Source organism: Pristiophorus japonicus, chromosome 8, assembly GCF_044704955.1.
Source record: "Pristiophorus japonicus isolate sPriJap1 chromosome 8, sPriJap1.hap1, whole genome shotgun sequence".
Lineage (NCBI taxonomy): Eukaryota > Metazoa > Chordata > Chondrichthyes > Pristiophoridae > Pristiophorus > Pristiophorus japonicus.
In genome coordinates this window covers 97134357-97159282 of record NC_091984.1, presented here as the reverse complement: position 1 = coordinate 97159282, position 24926 = coordinate 97134357, and the positions used below count along the sequence as shown (strand labels likewise).

At 48.8% G+C, this 24926-nt stretch overlaps 1 protein-coding gene and 1 long non-coding RNA gene across 2 annotated transcripts in view; one reads left to right on the top strand and one right to left on the bottom strand.

Annotated features, from left to right (window-relative positions):
• Positions 1-788: 788 nt before the first annotated feature.
• LOC139268648 (uncharacterized) lies at positions 789-15462 on the bottom strand. Its single transcript, XR_011594079.1, has 6 exons — positions 15247-15462; positions 6293-6362; positions 4931-5081; positions 2704-2862; positions 1201-1360; positions 789-921 (listed from the first exon to the last, which is right to left on the bottom strand). It is a non-coding gene; the product is annotated as an uncharacterized lncRNA (long non-coding RNA).
• Positions 15343-24926, top strand: part of lamc1 (laminin, gamma 1) — a 295041-nt gene continuing 285457 nt past the window's right edge. The window contains exon 1 of the mRNA XM_070887137.1: positions 15343-15910. Within this exon, the coding sequence (XP_070743238.1) occupies positions 15451-15910 (460 nt within the window). The 5' untranslated portion in view covers positions 15343-15450. The remainder of the gene's footprint in view (positions 15911-24926) is intronic.

Genomic DNA, 24926 nt, shown 5'->3' with positions numbered 1-24926 from the left:
AATTGGAAAACATTTAAAACTTTTGTAAAATATCAACAACATAAGAAAACAGCAACAAAACAAAACAACAACGAAACAACAACCCCTGCACCAAATGTCTTTTACCTGCGGCCCCTCCTTCCCCCCCTCATCCTAACCTCCCTCCCTTACATCATGACCCTACCCAAGTTGGCACCAAGAGTTCGTGCAGCACGGCAGTCAGAGTCCTGCTCTATTGGGGGGAGAGACAATGGGGACGTCATGTGTGGATCCACTGGAGAAGCTCGGGGTATGGAAGGCCCAGCTTCTGAGTGGCAAGGCTCTTGCTCGGCCTCACCACTCACAGGTGATGTCGGTCTGGGTGTGACACTGGGAACTGTAGTGTCAAAGATTGAGACCATCAATTGCGCGTGGGCATTGACAGCCTTAGTGGTTTCGCGGCACACACGGACAATCTGCGACATACCCTCCCTCGTGTCCGTGGATAGTGCCGTAATGCTTGCGGGAATACTACCCAAGACCTCCAGGAGCTGTCAGGTGAGCTGAATGCTCTCCCTGGACAGTCCCATCATGTCCAGGTGTGCGTCTGCCTGTCTGTCAGCAGACTGGCTTTGCCGACTCACCCTCCGGTGAGACGGCATACGGGATTTAACCCCAGTGGTGCATTGCTACATGCCACTTGTACCCGGGGTCTCGGATGGCTCAAAGCCCGAGAATGTTTCTTCCTCGGACGAGCTAGTGACCGCAGCAAAACGAGGTGTCAACTGCATCGGTACCCCCACACCGCCAACGCCACCCCCCCCCCCGGAATAGGTTGCTCAGCTTAGTCCTCCGGTGGAGGATCCTCATCGTCAACATCGCTCTCATCCCCCTCCTCCACCATCACAGGATGGACTGAGGTGGAGGCTCCCATTTGAGGATGTGGCGTATGCGACTCCTCATCTGGAAATAGAAAACAACATACAAGAGGTTAGCAACAGGGGCTGGGGCAGGGTGACATGACTAAGGTCACATAGCACTAGCTCATTTGAAGGACCACCGCTACTGCATTATATGTAGTCAAGAGACACTGCATCACATGGCCCGAGCCGGAGTCCAGCGACACTACATCACATTACCTAAACCCTAGTCCACAGACACGACATCACATTGCCCCAACCCTAGTCCACAGACACAACATCACATTGCCCCAACCTAGCCTCAGGATTTTCCAGGACTTACCCTCAGTTTTGAAAGGGGACTGTGCACCCCCATAGATAGTTGACCTCCCTGAGGCACCGATCAGACCTGCCACATGCTCCTCCAGGTCTGTCAGAGGCATTGTTCTGGGTGGACTGCTGTCTGTCTGTTGCTGCTCTCAATGGTTGTGGGACAACTTTCTCTGTAAAGATGACAATGGGAATGGTTACCAGAAGGCCCTCTGCTCTTGTGGCACACACAGATAACCATCAAAGCACTTACTGTGTGCATTTAATACAGTCCTCTGTTTAATGGCTCTGGAAGTTGCACATGGTTCATGAGGAAGACATCGAAGTACAAAAACATCTTTTAAGATCTCAGAAAGTAGTCTTAATGATGTGTAAAAATCATTCATGGCAAATAAGGTGCAACACTAAGCCTACCTATACCAATATGTGTCAGATTTATAATTTAAATAATGAAGGAGTGCATCAATAAAAATATTACTCTGACGATCCTGCAATGGTCATTGAACCTCTTGCAACACTGGGTGTGGTTCCTTCTGATGTCGTCCACGAAAGACACCTCCTCAGATATGCTGGTCCATAGCTGTGATAAGGGCCTCATTCGCCCCATTACTGAACTTCTTCACTCTCTGCCTGCTCCCCTCTCCTTCTTCCATTGTGCCTGCTATCTGTAAATGGTTAATTCAGCCCTGGGTGTGCTGCGCATGCGCGGGCATTCCATGACAGCTGACCAGAAACACGGGAAGAAAAAAAAAGCAAACAAAAAAAAAATTTGCGCATAAGCAGAAGGTCTGGTATTTTTTTTGATCGCAAATTTCAGCTCTGCTGTACAAATTCAGTTGTGCAACATCAGATTTATTGCTATTGCTATAGCCAGTCACCATTTAGCGAATTTTGCTATGTCCGGTGATAAAGGTATCCCGGTGCGAAAAAAAAAATTCCGCCGCGATTATTGCCCAAAAACGGGCAAAATCACTAAAACCCGAATTTCTAGCCCTGATCAAAAGATATTGTTGCTTTTTTAACTGATTTAACTGTAAGTTCTCATATAATTTGTTTGTCAAATAGATATATGCTTTAGATATGCTGAGTAGATTTAATTTTGTATTGTAAAAGGCAAAGTATCTGATGCTAAAGTATGGCAGCATCTTGGGCTCAATTTTACTGGGTCATTTGTGCCATTTTTTTGGCACACGCCTTTTTTCTGGCGTAAGTATTTAATTCAAAGTTACCCCCTGGAATCTGCATCAGCGTAACTGCTTTAGTGACGATTTTTCTACATTAGGTTTTTTTGATGTTCCCACATGTCTGTGCCAGTTTTCAGCATTTTTCGCAGTTTGCCCACAAATTTTTCCTCCTAGGTCAGTGTACCTGGCCACTCCTGAAAAATCTCCTGGTGAGTTAACAGAAAGCAATACACATTGAAAAATCGGTGCTAAAAGACGGCATTATTTTTCATCGAAGATTTTGGAGGGAATCTCTAACACTTGAAATATCCATAATAAAGTTAAATTTTTACCTTTCAACGGAATACATGGAAGTTCCTTGGATTTCTGAAATTTTCTTTTTTTTTACTCATATGCCACCACCGAACGTCTTCAAGCAGGGCTGGAGTAGGGGTTGTAGTGTTGACCATCAGAATCGGCCACACGCGCGGACACAGGGGCTCGGGACTCGGCTGGAAAACAAGCACGGGGTGGGGTGAGGGAGGTGTCGATCGGAAGGCTTCTGCACTGAGCCCGGGGAGGGAGGTGTCGATCGGAAGGCTTCTGCACTGAGCCCGGGGAGGGATGAGGGAGGTGTCGATCGGAAGGCTTCTGTACTGAGCCCAGGGAGGGAGGTGTCGATCGGAAGGCTTCTGCACTGAGCCCGGGGAGGGAGGTGTCGATCGGAAGGCTTCTGCACTGAGCCCGGGGAGGGATGAGGGGGGTGTCGATCGGAAGGTTTCTGCACTAAGCCCGGGGTGGGGTGAGGGAGGTGTCGATTGGAAGGCTTCTGCACTGAGCCCAGGGAGGGATGAGGGAGGTGTCGATCGGAAGGTTTCTGCATTCAGCCCGGGGTGGGGTGAGGGAGGTGTCGATTGGAAGGCTTCTGCTCTGAGCCCGGGGAGGGAGGTGTCGATCGGAAGGCTTCTGCACTGAGCCCGGGGAGGGAGGTGTCGGTCAGAAGGCTTCTGTACTGAGCCCGGGGAGGGAGGTGTCGGTCGGAAGGCTTCTGTACTGAGCCCGGAGAGGGATGAGGGAGATGTCGATTGGAAGGCTTCTGCACTGAGCCCAGGGAGGGAGGTGTCGGTCGGAAGGCTTCTGCACTGAGCCCGGGGAGGGAGGTGTCGGTCGGAAGGCTTCTGTACTGAGCCCGGAGAGGGATGAGGGAGATGTCGATTGGAAGGCTTCTGCACTGAGCCCAGGGAGGGAGGTGTCGGTCGGAAGGCTTCTGCACTGAGCCCGGGGAGGGATGAGGGAGGTGTCAATTGGAAGGCTTCTGCACTAAGCCCGGGGTGGGGTGAGGGAGGTGTCGATTGGAAGGCTTCTGCACTGAGCCCGGAGAGGGATGAGGGAGGTGTCGATTGGAAGGCTTCTGCACTAAGCCCGGGGTGGGGTGAGGGAGGTGTCGATTGGAAGGTTTCTGCAATGAGCCCGGGGTGGGATGAGGGAGGTGTCGATTGGAAGGCTTCTGTACTGAGCCCGGGGAGGGAGGTGTCGATCGGAAGGCTGCTGCAATGAGCCCGGGGTGGGGTGAGGGAGGTGTCGATTGGAAGGCTTCTGTACTGAGCCCGGGGAGGGAGGTGTCGATCGGAAGGCTGCTGCAATGAGCCCGGGGTGGGGTGACGGAGGTGTCGATTGGAAGGCTTCTGCTCTGAGCCCGGGGAGGGAGGTGTCGATTGGAAGGCTTCTGCTCTGAGCCCGGGGAGGGAGGTGTCGATCGGAAGGCTGCTGCACTAGGCACAAGACTGCAATGAGTTTGGGGGAGGGGTGAGAAGGGAAGAAGTCACAAGACTGCAATGAGTTGGGGGGGGGGAGGGGGGGAGTCACAAGACTGCAATGAGTTGAGGGGGGGAAGAGAAGTCACAAGACTGCAATTAGTTGGGGAGGGGGGAGAAGAGGGAGGAGAAATCACAAGACCTGGTCCATCCATACAGATCCTGGGGAAAGAGAACAAAGAACCTGTCCTGGCTGCCTTCCTGCTGTTTAGAGCTTCTTGCAAAGGCACCTTTGGACGATTCCGAGATGTAACAGAATAGAAAAGGCTTCCACTCCATTAATGTACAGCTTCTGTGTGACGACATGCATCGCATCATGTCAGTCGATGCAAGATACCCTGGGAGCACTCATGATGCATTCATTCTACACGAGAGCGTTATATCTGCCATGTTTCAGCAGCAGCCGGAAGGGCAGAGCTGGCTACTGGGAGACAAAGGGTACGGCCTCGTCAACTGGTTCATGACGCCCCTACGCGTAACCCGGACGGAAGCTGACCGGGAATACAACATGTCACATATTGTAACGTGCAGCATCATAGAGAGGACCATTGGCATCTTGAAACAGCGTTGCCAATGCCTGGATCATTCCGGAGGCTACTTGCTATACTCCCCTGAGATTGTCAGTCAGTTCACTGTTGTGTGCTGCATGTTGCATAACTTAGCCATTATGAGACAGCAGCGGTGACAGTGGCTGATGATAATGATGAGGAAGATGCAGATGACGAGCAGGAGTACGAGGCTGAGGATGAGGAAGCCATGCAAATACCTGAACCCGAAGCATGTTTGCAGAGGAGGGTGGGCCATCGTGCTCCTTTAACGATTGCTCGAGCCTTGCACCAGCAGCTCATCCGTGAATGCTTTACTGCCTGAAGGCTCAGCGACAATTATTCCACATGGACCGTGTTCACTGTTTGGACCTGTTCCGTAATGTTGTGTTGTGTTAATGGAACAAATGATGAAAATGATACTTGTTTACTTCAAAAGTTGTGTTAATAATCGAACAAATAATGTAAATGATTCAGATTTATTGTAAAATATATTTTATTCAAAAGTTTGTACTTAACTTTAATAAAATTATTCTTGTATCAAACTTTAAAGTTTTCAGTTACGATCACTTACAAACTTTAAGATCATTTACAAACTCTAAGATCACTTAAAAACTTTAAGATCACATTCTGCAAGTTTATTAATGTCGTCTTGTAATTTGTTGCAGTGCTCCTCAGCATTGACTATCCCCCTCCCACAATTTGGTGTCATCTGCAAATTTAGAAATTGTGTTTTTGATTCCAAAGTCTAAATTGTTAATATAAATTGTGAACAACATTGGTCCCAGCACTAAAACAAAAGCAAAATACTGCAAATGCTAGAAATTTGAAATTAAAACAGAAAATGTTGCAACTACTCAGCAGGTCAGGCAGCAACTCTGGAGAGAGACACAGAGCCAATGTTTCAGGTCGATGACCCCCCGTCGTTCTGATGAAAGGTCATTGACCTGAAACGCCAACCCTGTCTCTCCACAAATGCTGCCCAACCTGCTGAGTATTATCTGTTTTTATTTTTGGACCGAACACTGATTCCTGTAGGACCTTACTTTCCACCTTCTGTCACTCTGAATAATACCCTTTATCCTTACTCTCTGCTTTCTGTCTTGAAGATCATCCTCTTGCTCTGTCCTCTCTCCTTCAAAACTGGCATTATCACCCTCTCCTCAAAAGTCCTACTTTCGAAACTTCCATTCTCACCAATTGACATCTCACCACAACCTTCTCAAGGGCAATTAGGGATGGTCAATAAATGCTGGCCTTGCCAATGACGCCCACGTCCCATGAATGCATTTTTTTTAAACTTCAAGCTCCCTTTCTTCTGCAAAGGTTGTTGCCTCCAACTCTGCAACTCTATTCTTAAAGGTCCAATTTCTGGACTCCATGTTGATAAAGAGAGCATGCAACAGGGTGCCATACAGACTGAAGGATATTAGATTTGATTTCTGATTTGGTCTAAGTTAGCTGATCTTAGTCAGTATTTGGGACTGGTGCTACAATAGGCCTCATTGTGGATATCAGGATTGGCTGTGGCTGTGATCCCCCCCGCCCCCATTCCCACAGTTCCCAAGCTTACCAACACTCACAATTGAGGAAGAACAACTTCGGCCAGATACTGCACGACATCCCACATTGTATGCCAACGGTAGTCAGTGCCTTCAGGGAAGGGGAGAAAGGAAGGAGAAATTAGTGACATATTTTTTAAAGTCCAATTTGGAGCACAACATAAAACACGTAACTTAACTGTGTTGTGTTTTGTGACAGTGTTATCTGGAGACATGCTTGGATACAGTTCCATGGGCAACTGTGCTTCACCCAAATGGCATCTCTTCACATCAAACATTATAACACTGAAGAAATCCAATTAGGCAGTTGAGTCTGAGTCAGTTCTCTTAGTTCCATTCCCCTGCCCAGACAGTGAGTGTTGGCAGACTATTTTACTATGAGCGGGAAAGTATCACCACCGAGTCTGAAATAAAAACAGAAAATGCTGGAAATCTCAACGGGTCAGACAACATCTATGGAGAGAAGCAGAGTTAATGTTTCGGGTCAATGACCCTTCGTCAGAATTGGCGAATGTTCAAAATGAACAAATTCTTAAGGAGCACTGAAAGGGGGAGGGAAGGAAAGAACAAAAAGGAAGGTTGGTGATAGGCTGGAAGACAGGAGAGATTTGAGAAACAAAAGGGATGATGGGCGGACTCAACCACCGAATCTGATCCTGATCTCACCTGATCATCACACATGTACACTTTTTAGTACAGCTCAATGACTAGTGATTGCAAAATAACAGTAGCCAAAACCTTAACTGACTTTTTACCTCCCTGGTCTAGAGGCACCAAGCTTAATTACAGTACTGATAGTACAGATAATACAGCACAAAGCAAGGACTGAATCTGGGACCTTTCTATTCTGTAAGATTCAGTACTACAATAGCATTTCATTTGCTCACTCAGCCATCAGCTGCTGTATTCTTAACAAAAGGTGATGTGTTTAGCTGTCTCAGCCACTGTATTAACTTAAGCACATGTTTACAATATGCTGATGAACTTGGGAGTTGGATGAACTCAACTGGCTAACGAACATGCCATGAAATATTCAGCAGTGATGTGTAGCAGGGTGGTAGTGAGAGAAATGATGCACATTTTTGTATGGTAGTGTGGAGCTCTTCAAGAGGTATGTCAGACTTGAGAATTATAGAAAAGGCTCCAGATCATGTTTACTAATACCAGTATTCCTTGGCTGAAGGAATAAAAGCCAGTATCACATTGGTACGGGAGGTGCAGAGTACAAAGATTGTTTCAGAGGCCATAATAGGTTCACTCCAGTTTGAACTTTATAATTTAAACCCTATTCACATTTTAGTAGCAGCATAGATTTGAATCGACTGGATCTGTCATTTATTAAATTACTTTCATAAATTTATATATTTTTTTTTCTCTTTGTTACTCTTCATTCAGCTACCTGTTCTGCTTTGTTCTTAGTTATTCCACATCAGCTAGAAAGGCTGAACTATCTGGTTCATCTCCATTTATGCTATTCTTAGTCTGGCCGCCAGGAGTTGCTGTGCCATATCTATGTTTGTATTATTTCACTCAGCTTTGATTCCTGACTTAAATATATATCGTACTGTTGATTTGGATTGGGATTTCCAGGATCCCCATTTGTGTCATATACAATAATTAGAACGATTCAGGTTGTACACTGAACAAAAAGGTTAGAAATACTTCTGCTGCAAAGTCTCCTTCAGATAAACCTTGTGGAAAAACAGCAGACAAGTTATTGCTTACGTTACAGTGCTTGTGGTTCTGGTTTGCTGAATCCAGATTGAATTCTGGTCAAGAGTTTACATTGGTTTGATGCAAATCTATTTAAAAAAAAAATCTGACATCATTATTTACAGAAGATATCATTGTCATATACATCATGGTATCTTTTTAAAACTGGAAAACAAACAGCTGATCCTATTTAGACCAGACTCCAGTTACTCAGCACATTCCAGCTGGCACCAAACTGTGTTCTAGACATCACATTGAGCTGTTACATGATGCATACAATGTGTTAAGGCCTAATCTTAAATGATGTAGTCGGCACTACAAACGGAATGTCAATTTATTATGTCACAAATTAATGAGATGTAGGTTTAATTTGCTCACTTCCCTATCTCAGTCATGCTGGCTGTGAGGAAGGGGAAATCAGAAAGGGAGGAAAAATATGAGAGAGCATACCCCAAACCACACTTGAATATTTAATGACAGCCAACTTGAGTGGAATTGGTCTGATCTTGCGTTGTTCTATAGATTCGGTTCTATTTCCCCTAATGCCATCTTCAATCTCACCTTCTTCATTGGACCCACCTTCTGCTACCTTGACCCATTCCCACTATATTGTTGATTAGTCAACTCCCCTATCCTGGCCTCCAAGCTAGCTAACAGTGTTAATGGATCCCTCTATCCAAATACTGTCCCATTTCCTTTGGAAACTGCTGTCATCACCACCATCCTCAAACAAATCCATCCTTGACATCATTGTCTTTGAAAACCACCAATCTCAAACCTCCCTTTCCTCTCCAACATCCTTGAACGTATTGTCACCTCCCAGATCCATGCCCATCTTTCCCTCAATTCCATGTTTGAATCACTCCAATCCCTGCCCCAGCTCTGAAACAGCTCTATTCAAAGTCACAAATGACTCCTCTGTGACTGCAAGCATGATGCATTTTCCCTCCTCATTCCCCTTAAACTCTCTGCAGGCTTTGACATGGATGAGCACACCATCCCACTCCAATGTCTCTCATTGTTGTCCAGCTCAGTAGGAGTGCCCTTGCTTGGTTCCATTCTTACCTATGCATTTGTATCCAGAGCATCTCCAACAATAGATTTAATCTCCCCCACACCTACCTCTGGAGTCCCCCAAGGATTTATCCTTAGCTCCCTCTTCTTCCTCATCTACGTGCTGCTTCATGGAGACATCGTCTAAAGACATGTGGTCAGCTTCCACATGTATGCTGACGACCCTAAGCTTTACTTCTCCACCACCTCTCATGACTCCTCCGCTGGCTCTGTGCTGTCAGATTGCTTGTCCAATATCCAAAAGAAGACTTGGATTTATATAGTGCCTTTCACGACCACCCGACGTCTCAAAGCACTTTACAGCTAATGAAGTACTTTTGAGTGTAGTCACTGTTGTAATGTAGGAAATGCAGCAGCCAATTTGCGCACAAGCATGTCCCACAAACATTAAGCGATAATGACCAGATAATCTGTTTTTGTTCTTATGTTGATTGAGGGACAAATATTGGCCAGGACACCAGGGATAACTTCTCTGCTCTTCTTCAAAATAATGCCATGGGATCTTTTATGTCCACCTGAGAGAGCAGACTGGGCCTCGGTTTAATGTCTCATCTGAAAGATGGCACCTCCGACAGTGCAGAGCTCCCACAGCACTGCACTGGAGTGTCAGCCTAGATTTGTGTACTCAAAGTCTCTAGAGTGGGACTTGAACCCACAACCTTCTGGCTCAAAGGCGAGAGTGCTATCCACTGAGCCATGTCCAGTCTTGGGTAAGCCACAATTCCATCCAACATTGGCAAGACCGAAGGCATCGTTTTCGGACCCCACTACAAAGTTTGCATCCTTGCCATTGATTCCATCCCTTTGCTCGGCCACTATCTGAGGTTGAATATTACTGTGACACCAAGCTGAGCTTCTGACCACATCCTCTCCATCACAAAGACGGCCTACTCCCATCTCTGTAAAATCACTCTCTGCATCTACTTCAGCCCCTCATCCAAGCTTTTGTCACCTCCAGACTTCATTATTTCAATACTCTCCTGGTCGGTCTCTATTCTTCCATGCTTTGTAAATGTCAGCTCATCCAAAACTCTGTTGCCTGTATCATATTCTGCATCAACACCAACTCACCCATTACTTCTGACCTTGGTGACTTACATTGGTTCCCAGTCACCCAACATCTCCAATTTTAAATTCTTAACCTCATATTGAAATCTCTTCATCGCTTTCCCCACCCTATTTCTGGAACTTCCTCCAAACTTACAACCGCCCAGAATTTTCCAATCCACTAACTTTAGCCTAAGAACATAAGAAATAGGAGCAGGAGTAGACCATTTTGCCCCTCGAGCCTGCTCTACATTCAATAAGATCATGGCTGATCTGATCATGGGCTCAGCCCCACTTCCCTGCACGCTCCCCATAACCCTTTACTCCCTTATCGCTCAAAAATCTGTCTATCTCCGCCTTAAATATATTCAATAACCCAGCCTTCACAGCTCTCTGGGGCAAAGAATTCCACAGATTTACAAATCTCTGAGAGAAGGAATTCCTCCTTATCTCGGTTTTAAATGTGCAACCCCTTATTCTGAAACTATAGCCCCTAGTTCTAGATTCCCCCATGAGTGTAAATATCCTCTCTGTATCTACCTTGTTGAGCCCCCTCATTATCTTATCTGTTTCAATAAGATCATCTCTCAAAATAAAACCTGCAAAAGGACATAGACAGGCTAACTGAGTGGACAAAAATTTGGCAGATGGAGTATAATGTTGGAAAGTGTGAGGTTACGCACTTTGGCAGAAAAAAAATCAAAGGGCAAGTTATTATATAAATTGAGAAAAATTGCAAAGTGCTGCAGTGCAGCAGGACCTGGTGTATGAAACATAAAAGGTGTTGTGTCAGGAAGGCCAATGGAATCTTGGCCTTTATTGCAGAGGGGATGGAGTATAAAAACAGGGAAGTCTTGCTACAGTTATACAGGGTATTGGTGAGGCCACACCTGGAATACTGCATACAGTTTTGGTTTCATATTTAAGAAAGGATATACTTGCTTTGGCGGCAGTTCAGAAAAGGTTCACTAGGTTGATTCCAGAGATGAGGGGGTTGACTTGTGAGGAAAGGTTGAGAAGTTTGGGCCTCTACTCATTGGAATTCAGAAGAATGAGCGGTATCTTATCGAAACGTATAAGATAATGAGGGGGCTTGACAAGGTAGATGCAGAGAGAATGTTTCCACTGATAGAGGAGACTAGAACTCGGGGCCATAATCTTAGAATAAGGGGCCGCCCATTTAATACTGAGATGAGGAGGAATTTCTTCTTTCAGAGGGTTGTAAATCTGTGGAATTCGCTGCCTTAGAGAGCTGTGGAAGCTAGGTCATTAATAAATTTAAGACAGAGATAGACAGTTTCTTAACCGATAAGAGGTTATGGTGAGCGGACAGGGAAGTGGACCTGACTGGATTCGCCATGATTGTATTAAATGGCGGAGCAGGCTCGAGGGGCAGTATGGCCTACTCCTGCTCCAATTTCTTATGTTCTTCCGAACTCCAATGAGTATAGGCCCAACCTACTCAACCTTTCTTCATAAGTCAACCCACTCATCTCTGGAATCAACCTAGTGAACCTTCTCTGAACTGCCTCCAATGGAAGTATATCCTTCTTTAAATAAGGAGACCAAAACTGTATGCAGTACTCCAGTTGTGGCCTCACCAATGCCCTGTACAGTTGTAGCAGGGCTGCTCTGCTTTTAAACTCCATCCCCCTTGCAATAAAGGCCAACATTCCATTTACCTTCCTGATTACTTGCTGTACCTGCATACTAACTTTTTGTGTTTCATGCACAAGAACCCCCAGGTCCCTCTCGACTGCAGCATTTTGCAAATTTTCTCCATTTAAATAATAATTTGCTTTTTTATTTTTTCTGCCAAAGTGGATAATCTCACACTTTCCCACATTATACTCCATCTGCCAAATGTTTGCCCACTCACTTAACCTGTCTATATCCCTTTGCAGATATTTTGTGTCCTTCTCACAACTTGGCTTTCCCACCCATTTTTGTATCATCAGCAAATTTGGCTACATTACACTTGGTCCCTTCATCCAAGTATTAATATAGATTGTAAATTTTGAGGCCCCAGTACCAACCTCTGTGGCACCCCACTAGTTACTGTTTGCCAACTGGAAAATGACCCATTTATCCTGACTTTCTGTTTTCTGTTAGTTAGCCAATCCTCTATCCATGCTAATATATTACCCCAACCTTGTGAGCTTTTATCTTGTGCAGTAACCTTTTATGTGGCACCTTATCAAATGTCTTCTGGAAATCCAAATACACCACATCTACTCGTTAGTTCCCCCTTATCCATCCTGCTCGTTACATCCTCAAAGAAGTCCAGTAAATTTGTCAAACATGATTTCCCTTTTATAAAACCATGCTGACTCTGCTTGACTGAATTATGCTTTTCCAAATGTCCTGTTACTGCTTCCTTAATAATGGACTCCTGCATGTTCCCAATGACAGATATTAGGCTAACTGGTCTATAGTTTCCTGCTTTCTGTCTGCCGACTTTTTTAAATAGGGGTATTACATTTGCGGTTTTCCAATCCGCTGGGACCTCCCCAGAATCCAGGGAAATTTGGTAGATTACAACCAATGCATCCACTATCTCTGCAGCCACTTTTTTTAAGACCCAAGGATGCAAGCCATCAGGACCAGACGACTTGTCCACCTTTAGTCCCATTATTTTACCGGATACTTCTTCTTTAGTGATAGTGAGTGTTTTAAGTTACTCCCTCCCTATAACCCCTTGATTATCCATTATTGGGATGTTTTTAGTGTCTTCTACCGTGATGACCGATACAAAATATTTCTGCAAAGTCTCTGCCATTTCCCTGTTCCCCATTATTAATTCCCCAGTCATTCTCTAAGGGACCAACATTTACTTCAGCCACTCTCTTCCTTTTTATATACCTGTAGAAACTTTTACTGTCTGTTTTTATATTTTTTGTGAGTTTACTTTCATAATCTATCTTCCCTCTTTATTACTTTTTAGTTGCTCTTTGCTGGTTTTTAAAAGTTTCCCAATCCTCTGGCCTCCCACTAATCTTGGCCACTTTGTAGGCCATTATTTTCAATTTGATGCCATCCTTTATTTTCTTAGTTAGCCACGGATGGTTAGCCTTCTCTTAAAGTCTTTCCTTCTCATTGGAATATATTTTTGTTGAGAGTTACGAAATATCTCCTTAAGTGTCTGCCACTGCTCATCAACCGTCTTATACTTTAATCTATTTTCCCAGTCCACTTTAGCCAACTCAACCTTCATACCTTTGTAGTCTCCTTTATTTAAGCTTAGGACACTGGTTTGAAATCCAACTTTCTCACCCTCCAACTGAATTTGAAATTCAACCATGCTATGATCACTCTTTCCTAGATCGTTTACCAGGAGATCATTTATTAATCCTGTCTCATTATACTGTACCAGATCTAAGATAGCCTGCTCCCTAGTTGGTTCCGCAATGTACAGTTCAAGGAAACTATCCCGGATACACTCTATGAATTACTCAAGGCTACCTTGGCCAAGTTGATTTGTCCAATCAATATGAAGATTAAAATCGCCCATGATTATCACCATTCATTTTTTACAAGCCTCCATTATTTCTTGATTTATACTCCGTCCAACAATGTAGCTACTGTTAGGGGCCAAAAGACTATGCCACCAGTGACTTCTTCCCCTTATTATTCCTTGGTCCAGAAATTCCGGCCTCCTGGGTCTGTACTGAGTGTGTATGGACCCGGCAAGGCATCGCAAAAGCCAGTTTTCAGCGCACAATGCGCATGCGCTGAAAAACGGCTTTTCAGATCTGTCAAGCTGGGGCTTGACAGATCCTCCGTATCTCAGGAGCGAGGACATTTGCATGGGCAAGATTGCGGGATTTACCCATATCTTGCCCAGCAGATGTCCTAAAATCTTTTGCGCCTGATAAAAGCAGGTTAATAGCCTACTTTTGCAGGCCTAAGATTTTTAAAATACACAAAAACATTACAAAATAAAATTTAAAAAATACATTTTATTGTTAAAAACCCTTCCCACTACGGTAAGTTTATTTTAAACCATAATTAAAAAAATGAGAAAAAAAATCAGAAAAATTTATATTTTTTATAATACATAAATAACTTTCATTTAAATTAATAAAAATATGTGGTGTATTTTTTCTATTTTTTGTTACAGTTTTGTGTGGGGGGGGTGTTCGCATTCATAATAATGGGAACTCCAACTTACGGAGTTTCCATTATTATGAGTGAGAACATACTTTACCTGGATTGGCTGCCAGAGGCATGTGACTGCAGCTCCAGCTCTGCACACGCTACACCCGCAGTCAGCGGAGGCCTCAGGACCGGGAACTCACGTGGGCGCAGCAGAAACAGGTAGGTGCGCATTGTTTTAATACGTTTTTTACCCGATCGCCCGTGGGAAGCAGCCAACCGGGATTTCTGGGCCCTTATCTCCACGCAAAATGATTCTACATCTTGATCTTCTGAGCCAATATCATTTCTCATTACTGCACTGAGGGAGGTGCATCCACTCCTCCCTTCGCCCCACCACTGGTGGCTATCCTTTCAGTTGTCTAGATCCTGAGCTCTGCAATTTCCTCTCTAAGCCCCTCCACCTATCTCTCTTCCTTTAAGACGTTCCTTAAAACCCACCGCTTTGACCAAGCTTTTGGCCACCACTATGAGTAATTTCCACTTAGGCTTGGGTCCATTTATGTCTGATTACATCTCTGCAAAGTGCCTTGGGGTGCTTCTACTTTGCAGGTACCTGTACTATATAAATGCGAGTTGTTATTAGAATGTGATCTGCAAACACCAGTAAAAATCTCTGAATCTCATGTAATAAAAACATAATTTGATATTTCAATCACTTATTGCTATTGAATTCCGGCCACAAGGTAAATCGAGAAAATTCAGAGTAGCGGGAGCTGAAAGTTGTTGTAGAACTGCTTCAAAGTAGACGTGATGAGGTACCGTAAACTCTCTTGCAACCCACTTCACCCATCGGTGCTGCTCCTTTAAGGAAAAATATTTTGAACAGGCCAAATCGTGCAAATAAATAATGAACTGCAATGACAAACTGATGGGGTCCAGCAAACATTGATACCCTTATGAAAAGGAATAGACCATTCCTTTCTAAGTATCGCATAGCTATTAAAAGTGCAAATCAAGGCAGGATTGGTGTTCGATGCCAATACCTTGTAAATCAGCGAGGGGAAGCGATAGCAGAAAGTTGCACCGGGCGTCTGGTCATTTTAAAGGCAGTTTTCCCTGAGTGCAACTCCTCGCTCTATTGGCGGAAGTGGTCACGTTTAAGTGAGTGCGGTGCACAGATCCACTCCTTGGTCCCAGATTGCACCGCGAGGGTGTGGACTTGATGCCTTTTTTTTTGTGTGTGTTGTATGTGCAACTTGAGAATGGCGCTGGGACGATCGGGGACGGGGAAGAAAGGTGCGCCGAGCGAGCTGAAGCCGTCGCCGTCCCTCGGCACCATGCACTGGGGGCTGCGGCTCGCCCTGCTCGGCTGCCTGATCTTGCAATGCCCGGCAGCCATGGACGAGTGTTACGACGAGACTGAACGGTCTCAGCGCTGCATGCCCGAGTTCGTCAACGCCGCTTTCAATGTGACTGTGGTCGCCAGCAACACTTGCGGCTTCCCCCCAGAAGAGTACTGCGTCCAGACCGGAGTGACCGGGGTCACCAAGTCTTGCCACACCTGCGACTCCGGCGACCTCCGGCTCCAGCACGGCGCCGTCTACTTGACTGATTATAATAACCAAGCCGATACCACTTGGTGGCAAAGTCAGACGATGCTCGCTGGGATCCAGTACCCGAATTCAATCAGCCTGACTTTGCACTTGGGTGAGTGAGTCTTAAAAAGTGCCCACCCCCCAAAAAAAACTTTAACCGAGCCAACAATTTTCAGTTTAAATGTAGTTTGTGTGAAAGGTGCACCATGCTCTTGGAACTGACTTATTGTAACAGAACTTCTAACAGTTTCCTTCAAAGGTGTCGGTTTCACATTATGTATGCAGATGTCTTGGAAATCTTGTAACAAGATAAATTGTAGTTTGCATTCAAAACGCAATCGGTGGAAATGTGTGGATCCCCCACCCCTGTAAGTCTTAAGTCCATGTCGAAGTGGAAAGGCAAGCAAGTTTCATTTAAACGCTGCATATGGAAAACTGAGATCGAGAGAAAAAACACCAAGACATTGGTCTCACTTTATTTATAGAAAACTTGCAATTCGAGCCGGCCGATCGACCGGGGTTGAATTTTGAAGCGAGCGAAGCCGGGCGATTGAAAGCTTCTGCTAGCTTAGAGTGTGTTGAGGCTGACACTGCCTCTCCGATCCGATGATCAGTAGCTCCGGTCTGCACGATACACTTGGACCGAGATACCTTCCCTCCCAGACCAGTTGAGCCAGTGGAGTTGGTTTAGGTGGCCCCAGGGTACAACATTTTAATCCGTGGAGCAGTTTTGTACATCTTAAGTGGGCTTGAGCGAGGAGAAGCGCCTTTAGAGCCGGTCAACATCAGTTAACATCTGCATGAGTTGCTCAGAAAGAAATGTGTTTTTTTTTCTCCAGTTGGGAAAGTTTTTATTCCTTTACTGCTCCAAGATGGCGCAGTTTGTATACTCCATTAGGCGGCGAGTTTTGTCCGCAGTCCGATGTGGATAAGGAGGGGGAATTCCGAGCGGGAGCCGCTCGACGGGACGGGACAAGAGGGAGAGGCCGCTGGCATTTTATTCCAGGGAGTGCCGATTAATTGCGGTCTGCACTTTAGTGAGGACGGGATTAAACGGGAGTAATATCGGGGAGAGGAAAAATAACCGCTTCCTTAAAACAGAACACATTGTATGTGGGGTGATCGTGAGCACGGTGAATCTGCATGGTTGGAGCTTTACCAACTGAGTAGATTTACAGTAAATGGACCCTGTCCTGGTTTCGATTCTCACGCTGGTGGTCGTGCGTTTTCCCAGGGCCCATCCCCCTTTGCTGCGATCTTAAATTGGACTTGACAGATTGGTCCTTTACATTGACTTGCGTTCTGCTAAAAGCGCTTGCTGTGAATTTCTATGGAGCTTCTCGTTTTCCTCGCTGTTTTACGAGGAAGACTAAATCGGGCGAGTTCGGACATTTTCATGCACACAACTGTGCTACCGACATAACATTTCCCCATAACTTAAAACATTCTGTTTTACATTGGTCATTTAAATATGGGGAAGCTGAAAGTTTTGTGTGTTAAGCAATGTAACGTGATTTGGAGTAATGTGGGATGTGTTAAAGGAGATAATTACCTGTTAACGCTCACAGGAAGCCGTCTGCTTTTAAGGCGCTGTTTTTATTGTACCCTTTGCAATGAACTTTTTTAACCCTGTAATGGAGCAGCCAACACGTTAAGCAAATGGGTTTGGATCAGCATCTTCGATCATGAACCGCTGGCTGCTTGCATACATTAGCAGAACTATAGGTCAAGATAAATCATGTCGCGTACTGTAAATATGCATTTTATGGGGGCAGGGTAACAAAATAGTTTTGTTTAGCTTAAGTGTTCCTCTCGGGAGTTGTTGCATTCAGCTGTTTTTATATTTTTAAAAGTAGCTTTGTAACTGTTGTCCCCAATACAGATATTTAAAAAATGGGCTGATGACCTCCTCCCTCCTATCTCTCTGTGTGTAATGTACCTTCAGCTTGTGCATCGGTTTTCAATTTGCCACTCAGTCTTCCTTTTTGATGGTGTATCTACTTGAAAGCAAAAGAACATAAGAAGCAGGAGTAGGCTATTTGGCCCCTCGAGCCTGCTCCTCCATTTAATAAGGTCATGGCTGATCTGATCATGGACTCAGCTCCACTTCCTTCCCTGCTCCCCGCATCCTTTGTTCCCTTATCGCTAAAAAATCTGTCTATCTCAGCCTTAAATATATTCAATGACCCAGCCTCCACAGCTCTCTGGGGCAGAGAATTCCACAGATTTACAATCCTCAGAAGAAATTCCTCCTCCTCCGTTTTAAATGGACGGCCCCTTATTCTATTACTATGTCCTCTAGTTTTAATTTCCCCTATGTGGAAATAGCCTCTCTGCATCCACCTTGTCGAGCCCCCTCATTATGTTTCAATAAGATCACCTCTCATTCTTCTAAACTCCAATGAGTATAAGCCCAACCTCTACTCAACCTTTCTTCAAAAGTCAACCCCTTCATCTCTGGAATCAACCTCGTGAACCTTTTCTGAACGGCCTCCAATGCAAATATATCCTTCCTTAAATACGGAGACCAAAACTGTATGCAGTACTCTAGGTGTGGTCTCATCAATACCCTGTACAGTTGTAGCAGGACTTCTGCTTTTATACTCTCTCTCCCCCTTGCAATAAAGGCCAACATCCCATTTGCTGTACCTGCATACTAACTTTGTGTTTCATGCACAAAGGACCCCCAGGTCCCTCTGTACTGCAGCATTTTGCAATTTTTCTCCATTTAAATTATAATTATAATTTGCTTTTTTATTTTTTCTGCTTGGATTAAGTAGAAATGGATAATGAAAATCTTGAATAAACTAGATTGCTCATTAAATGAATTGGTAGTGTGTGCGAGGCAAACAGCTTGTGGGCATGAAATACCAGGTGCGACTCTGCTGTGCCATGGATTAGTGATATGGTGCTGGCTCGCACCTGAGGTTCCCAGTCCAGCTATCATTAAGGAAGAAATAGCGGGACATCTAGATAGGAATAGCGCAATCAAGCAGATGCAACATGGATTCATGAAGGGGAAATCATGTTTAACTAATTTACTGGAATTCTTTGAGGATATAACGAGCATGGTGGATAGAGGTGTACCGATGGATGTGGTGTATTTAGATTTCCAAAAAGCATTCGATAAGGTGCCACACAAAAGGTTACTGCAGAAGATAAAGGTATGCGGAGTCAGAGGAAATGTATTAGGATGGATCGAGAATTGGCTGGCGAACAGAAAGCAGAGAGTCGGGATAAATGGGTCATTTTCGGGTTGGAAATCGGTGGTTAGTGGTGTGCCACAGGGATCGGTGCCGGGACCACAACTGTTTACAATATACATCGATGACCTGGAAGAGGGGACAGAGTGTAGTGCAACAAAATTTGCAGATGACACAAAGATTAGTGGGAAAGCGGGTTGTGTAGAGGACACAGAGAGGCTGCACAGAGATTTAGATAGGTTAAGTGAATGGGCTAAGGTTTGGCAGATGGAATACAATGTCGGAAAATGTGAGGTCATCCACCTTGGGGTGGGGGGGAGAAACAGTAAAAGGGAATATTATTTGAATGGGGAGAAATTACAACCTGCTGCGGTGCAGAGGGACCTGGGGGACCTTGTGCATGAAACTCTTTTTGAGTTTACCTGTAAAACATAAAACATTAAACCGTGCCACCCGCCCTGGATGACACAGCAGACATTTACAAGGCCCTTTTTTTCCTTTTTTGTGTTTTTTTTTTCTTTTCTTTTTGGGCACAGAATTCAATTTTTTTCCAAGTGCCCCCTATAAAAGGGGAGGGGGACACTAAAAGCACCGGCAATTAAATCAAATTAAACTTTAAAACGTAAAATCAAATTAAAATTTGGTTGCCAGGCGTGATGATGCACTCCAGTCCCTCCGGTGCCCACCTCTCACGGAAGGCCGCGAGCGTACCGGTGGACACCGCGTGCTCCATCTCCAAGGACACCCTGGACCGGATGTAAGAGCGGAAGAGAGGCAGGCAGTCAGGTTGAACGACCGCCCGTTGCCTGGACCGGCTGATGGCACCCTTGGCCGTGCCCAGGAGCAGTCCTACGAGGAGGCCTTCGGACCTACCCGCTCCCCTCCGCACAGGGTGCCCAAAGATCAGGAGAGTGGGACTGAAGTGCAGCCAGAATTTCAGGAGCAGCTCCTTCAAATAATGGAACAGGGGCTGCAACCTCGTGCACTCAATAAAAATATGGAACACTGACTCCTCCAGACCGCAGAAATTGCAGGCGGCCTGGGAGTCCGTGAACCGGCTTAAAAATTTGTTGCACGGCACTGCTCCATGCACCACCCTCCAGGCCAAGTCCCCGATGAATAGTGGGAGGACCCCTGCGTAGAGTGTCCTCCATCGGGGACCCCCGCCTCCTCCGGACGGCAAGATGGTACGCCATGGCGTGTCCGGACGGCCGGCGAGGATGGCAAAGTTGAGAGTGTGTAGGAGCAGCCCGTACAGTAAACCCCTCCGCGCGGAACTGAAAGGCACGGAGGGGATTTCCCCGAGGCGGCTCAAGTTGTGAGGCGCCGGCCCCCGAGGGAGGTTCCGGGGTTTGGCGCCGATGAGGAATTCCGTCCCGACGGGGGTCAGTTCGGACGGGATCTCCCCACGTGCTTGAGCCTCCTCGATGCACCTAACGGAGTCGGGGCCCAGAGCTCTTTTTAGCGACTCGATGGCATCGGCCGCGTGGCGGACGTTGGCAGAATTTAGGCGCCGTGCCAGCGTGTCTGGCGCCATCCAGCCCGCTCCTCCGCCATCGAGCAGGTCCCTGACCCTTGTCACCTCACCAGTCACAGCCCTCTCGTCCGACCGCCACCTAAAACCTCGGTCGTGGAGGTACGGATTCCCGAGCAGCGGCTCCTGCAGGACGGCCGCCACTCCAGCCGGTGGAGAGCTGCGCTTGGTGGAGACTTTGTTCCAGACACTGATGAGTTCCTTGTAAAAGACAGGCAGCTCCCGGAGGGCAGTCCTGACGCCCCCCACACTCACAAACAGGAGCTGCGTGTCGTAGTTGAGGCCGTGCTGCTGGCGGAAGAAATACGTCGCCAGAGCACGCCACCTAGGAGGGGGCTCGACGTAAAGGTATCTCTGCAGGGTCTGAAGACGGAAAGTCACGAGCTGGGTGCCGACGCACACCAACGACTGACCGCCCTCCCCAAGCGGGAGCCTCAAGACCGCCGCAGAGACCCAGTGCTTCCTGTTGTCCCAGAAGAAGTCCACCAGCTTCTTCTGTATCTTGGCGACAAACGCAGGGGGAGGGGTCAAAGTGACCAGCCGGTACCACAGCATGGTGGCCACCAGCTGGTTTGTGACTAGCGCTCGGCCCCTGTAGGACAGCACTCGGAGCAGTCCTGTCCAGCGCCCTAGGCGAGCGGCGACCTTGGCCTCCAGCTCCTGCCAGTTCGCCGGCCAGGCTTCCTCGTCGGGGCTAAGGTAGACTCCCAGATAGAGGAGATGGGTCGTGCTCCAGGCAAAAGGCCTGAGCTCCTCCGGCAGGGAGTCCACCCGCCACTGACCCACCAGGAGTCCGGAACATTTTTCCCAGTTGATTCTGGCGGAGGATGCGGCCGAGTAAATCTCCTGGCACTCGCGCATCCTCCGCAGGTCAGCGGGATCCTCTACCGCGAGGAGCACGTCATCAGCGTAAGCCGAGAGGACGACCTCCACGCCCGGCCCTTGCAGAGCCAGTCCGGTCAACCTCGTCCGCAGGAGGCACAGGAAAGGCTCCACGCAGACGGCGTATAACTGACCGGACATGGGGCATCCCTGGCGCACCCCTCTCCCAAAGCGAAGGGGCGCCGTCAAGGACCCGTTAACCTTAATCAGACACTCCGTGGCGGCGTACAAAAGTCGGATCCGGGTGACGAAATGCATCCTGAACCCGAAAGCGCGCAGAGTTCCGAGCAGATAGTCGTGATCCACCGTGTCGAACGCCTTCTCTTGGTCGAGGGATAGGAAGGCGACCGACAGACCAGCCTCCTGGGAGTAATGGATGAGGTCCCGGACCAGATGGATGTTATTGTGGATTGTCCGGCCCGGGACCGTGTAGGACTGGTCGGGGTGTATCATGTGGTCCAGCACGGCACCAAGGCGAGCAGACATCGCCCTGGCGAAGATCTTGTAGTCCGTGCTGAGGAGGGAGACCGGGCGCCAGTTCTTAAGGAGGCGGAGATCGCCCTTCTTAGGCAGCAGGACGATGTCTGCCCTGCGCCAAGAGAGGGGCATCTCCCCGGTCGCCAGACTTTCCCCCAGGACCCGCGCGTAGTCGCCCCCCAGGACGTCCCAGAACGCCCTGTGGAACTCCACGGTCAGCCCGTCCAGCCCCGGGGATTTTCCCCTCGAGAGCCGGTCGAGGGCGCCGGTCAGCTCCGCCAGGCTTAGCGGAGCTTCCAGATTTTCGGCGCCCTCCGGGCTGACCTTCGGCAGGTCCTCCCGCAAAACTCTACGTGCTTCCTCGCTGGACGGATCCGGAGAGAACAGAGCCCCGTAATATTCACGGGCCCTGTTGTTGACGCCCTCCGGATCCGAGACGAGAGAGCCGTCGTCAGCCAGCAGCGTCAAGAGCTGCTTACGGACACTCTGCCTTTTTTCCAGCGAGTAGAAGAAGGGGGAGCCACGGTCCAGATCCCGCAGGAACTGGATCCGCGACCTCACGAACGCGCCTCGGGACCCGACGAGCTGCAGGTCCTTCAGCGCGGCCTTCTTCGCTTCGTACACCGTCCGCAGGGCCGGGTCCTCGACGACTTGACCGAGATGGGATTCCAGGTCGAGCACCTCTTTTTCTAGGCGCCCGACCCTGGCCGCCCGCCTCTTGGTCGACCCCCTCGCGTACTCTTGACAGAAGACGCGGACGTGAGCCTTGCCCACGTCCCACCATAGCCTCAAGGAGGGAAAGCCCCCCTGCTTCCTTCTCCAGTCGGACCAGAATCGACGGAACGAGTCCTGGAACCGCACGTCCTCCAGCAGCCGGTTGTTAAAGTGCCAGTACGCGGACCCCGTCCTCGCGCGGAGCGAAGCGAGCTCCGCCCACACCAGGTGGTGGTCCGAACACGGCACCGGCCGCATGGAGGCCGCCGGGACGCAGGAAACGTACGCCCGCGACACGTAAAGGCGGTCGACTCTAGACCATCCTACTCCAGGCATCACCCAAGTAAAGGCGCTGGAGTCGGGGTGGAGATTTCGCCAGACGTCCACCAAGTCGAAGGACCCGACCAGGTCCCTCAACTTCTCCATCGCCGTCATGCACTGCGGGGCACCGGAGCGGTCCCTCGCCTCGAGGGTGCAGTTAAAATCCCCCCCGAGGACAATGCAGTCGCCGACGTCGACGGAGCCAAGAAGAGCGGACACCTCTTCGAAGAAGCGCGTTTGCTGCGGGCCGGGCTGAGGGCGTACACGTTCACGAGATGGAGCGGCACGTCCCACAGGCGAACCGTTACATGCAGCAAGCGGCCTGGCACTGGCTCCTCGACCCCCAAGATCTCCGGCTGAAAATGCGGGCCCAGCAAGATGGCCACCCCACTAGAAGCGGCGGTGAGGTGGCTCATGCGGACCTCTCCTTGCCATTCCAGGAGTCACGTGGCTTCGTCTCCCGGAACGGTGTGGGTTTCTTGCAGGAAGCACACCGCATATTTCCCCTCCCGCAGGAGCGAAAAATTGTTAAATCTACGGCGTGCCTCTCTGCTGCCGTTGATGTTGAGGCTGGCTATGGTTATCTTCATGACTAGAGCATAGTGCAACCTCTACCTAACCTATTGTGGGGGAGGGAGCGGAGTCTTTTGTTGACCTCCACTCCTTCAGCAGCCCAGCGAGGAACTTTTTGAGCCGGCGCTGCTCAAGGCCTTGCGCCCTTGATAAGGGCCTGCCCGCGGCCATGGTTTTAGCGGCGGCGCGGACTGACGCGACGAGCAGCCCCGGCTCGGACCATCTTTCCAGGGCCAGACGGGCTTGGTCGCGGCAACCCCGGCACTGGACCAAAAAGTCCCGGAGTTCCTCTACGGGAATGAGGAGGGTCTCAGCGGCGGACGCGAGCAGATCCACCGCCTCACTGGCGATGGACTCGAGATCTTCACCCGCGTCCTCCACCGAGTCCCCGTCCCCCTCCGGGAGGTCGCCGCTAGCAGCCGGCCCGTCGACCGCACGAGGTACCGCAAACGGCCCGGCCGCTCCATCTGGCCCTGGCTCTGCCCCGATCCCACCCCCAGGATCGTCGGCAGAGGAGTCCCCACTGGGCTCTTTTAAAATTGGTGCTGGGTCGGGAAGCGACAGCGGAAGGGGTTCCTCCTCCGCCCCAGGAGCCGGGGAACACGGAGAGACCTGGTTTAGAAAATTCTCCAGGTCCACCAAGTCCCTCAGCTCCAAAGTAGGGGGCGAGGGTTGTTGTTCTTCCCCCTCCCCGTCGCCACCCCCCAGCCCAGCGTGTACAGACTCGTTAAAATCATTCATTGCCGTTTCTTCCGGGCCGAGCAAATCCCGGGGGAAGTTGGGTATTGGCTGGGCGGGCTCAGGTTCGGCCTTTTCGGCCCCGCCCGCCTCAGTCCCCGGGACGCTCGACCCGGCGGCTACGCATTCTTCCGCTGGCCCCACGCCCCCCACGACAGGCAGATCTTCCACGCCATCCCCAGGAGGCAGCGGCTGGGCAGCCTCGACTGCCTCACCCTCCCCGGGGACAGATTCCTCGCGCCTGCAGCGCAATTTGGGGGCGCTGGTGGGGGACGCGGGACACGCGGCGGGCACCGCCTCCTCCGCGGAGGGATGTTGTTCCCCCTCCGCCTCATTGGGGCGGTGCCTCTTTTTGTTCCTGGGGGTGCGCGAAGGCAGGGAGGCCTCCATGTCTGCCGAGGCCTCCCGCTCCGCCCCCCCCCCCTTTTCCTTTTCTTGCCCGCGCCCGGGCCCCTCTGCGGTGTTGTTCAAGGGCTCAGGCACGGGCTCAGGGCACCCCGCGCTCGTCGGTGACTGGGTTGGGCTGAGCGCGGTGGTCAAACTTTCTGGCGCACTGAGGGGACCCGCCTCTAGATATTTCGCCTTGTTCCGCGCCTTCTTTCCGGTCGGACGCTCTCCCTCCCCCCCGCCGGAGGCCATGAAAACAAAGGCCTCCTACGATGCCCGCGCACCTACGGCTCCCGGCA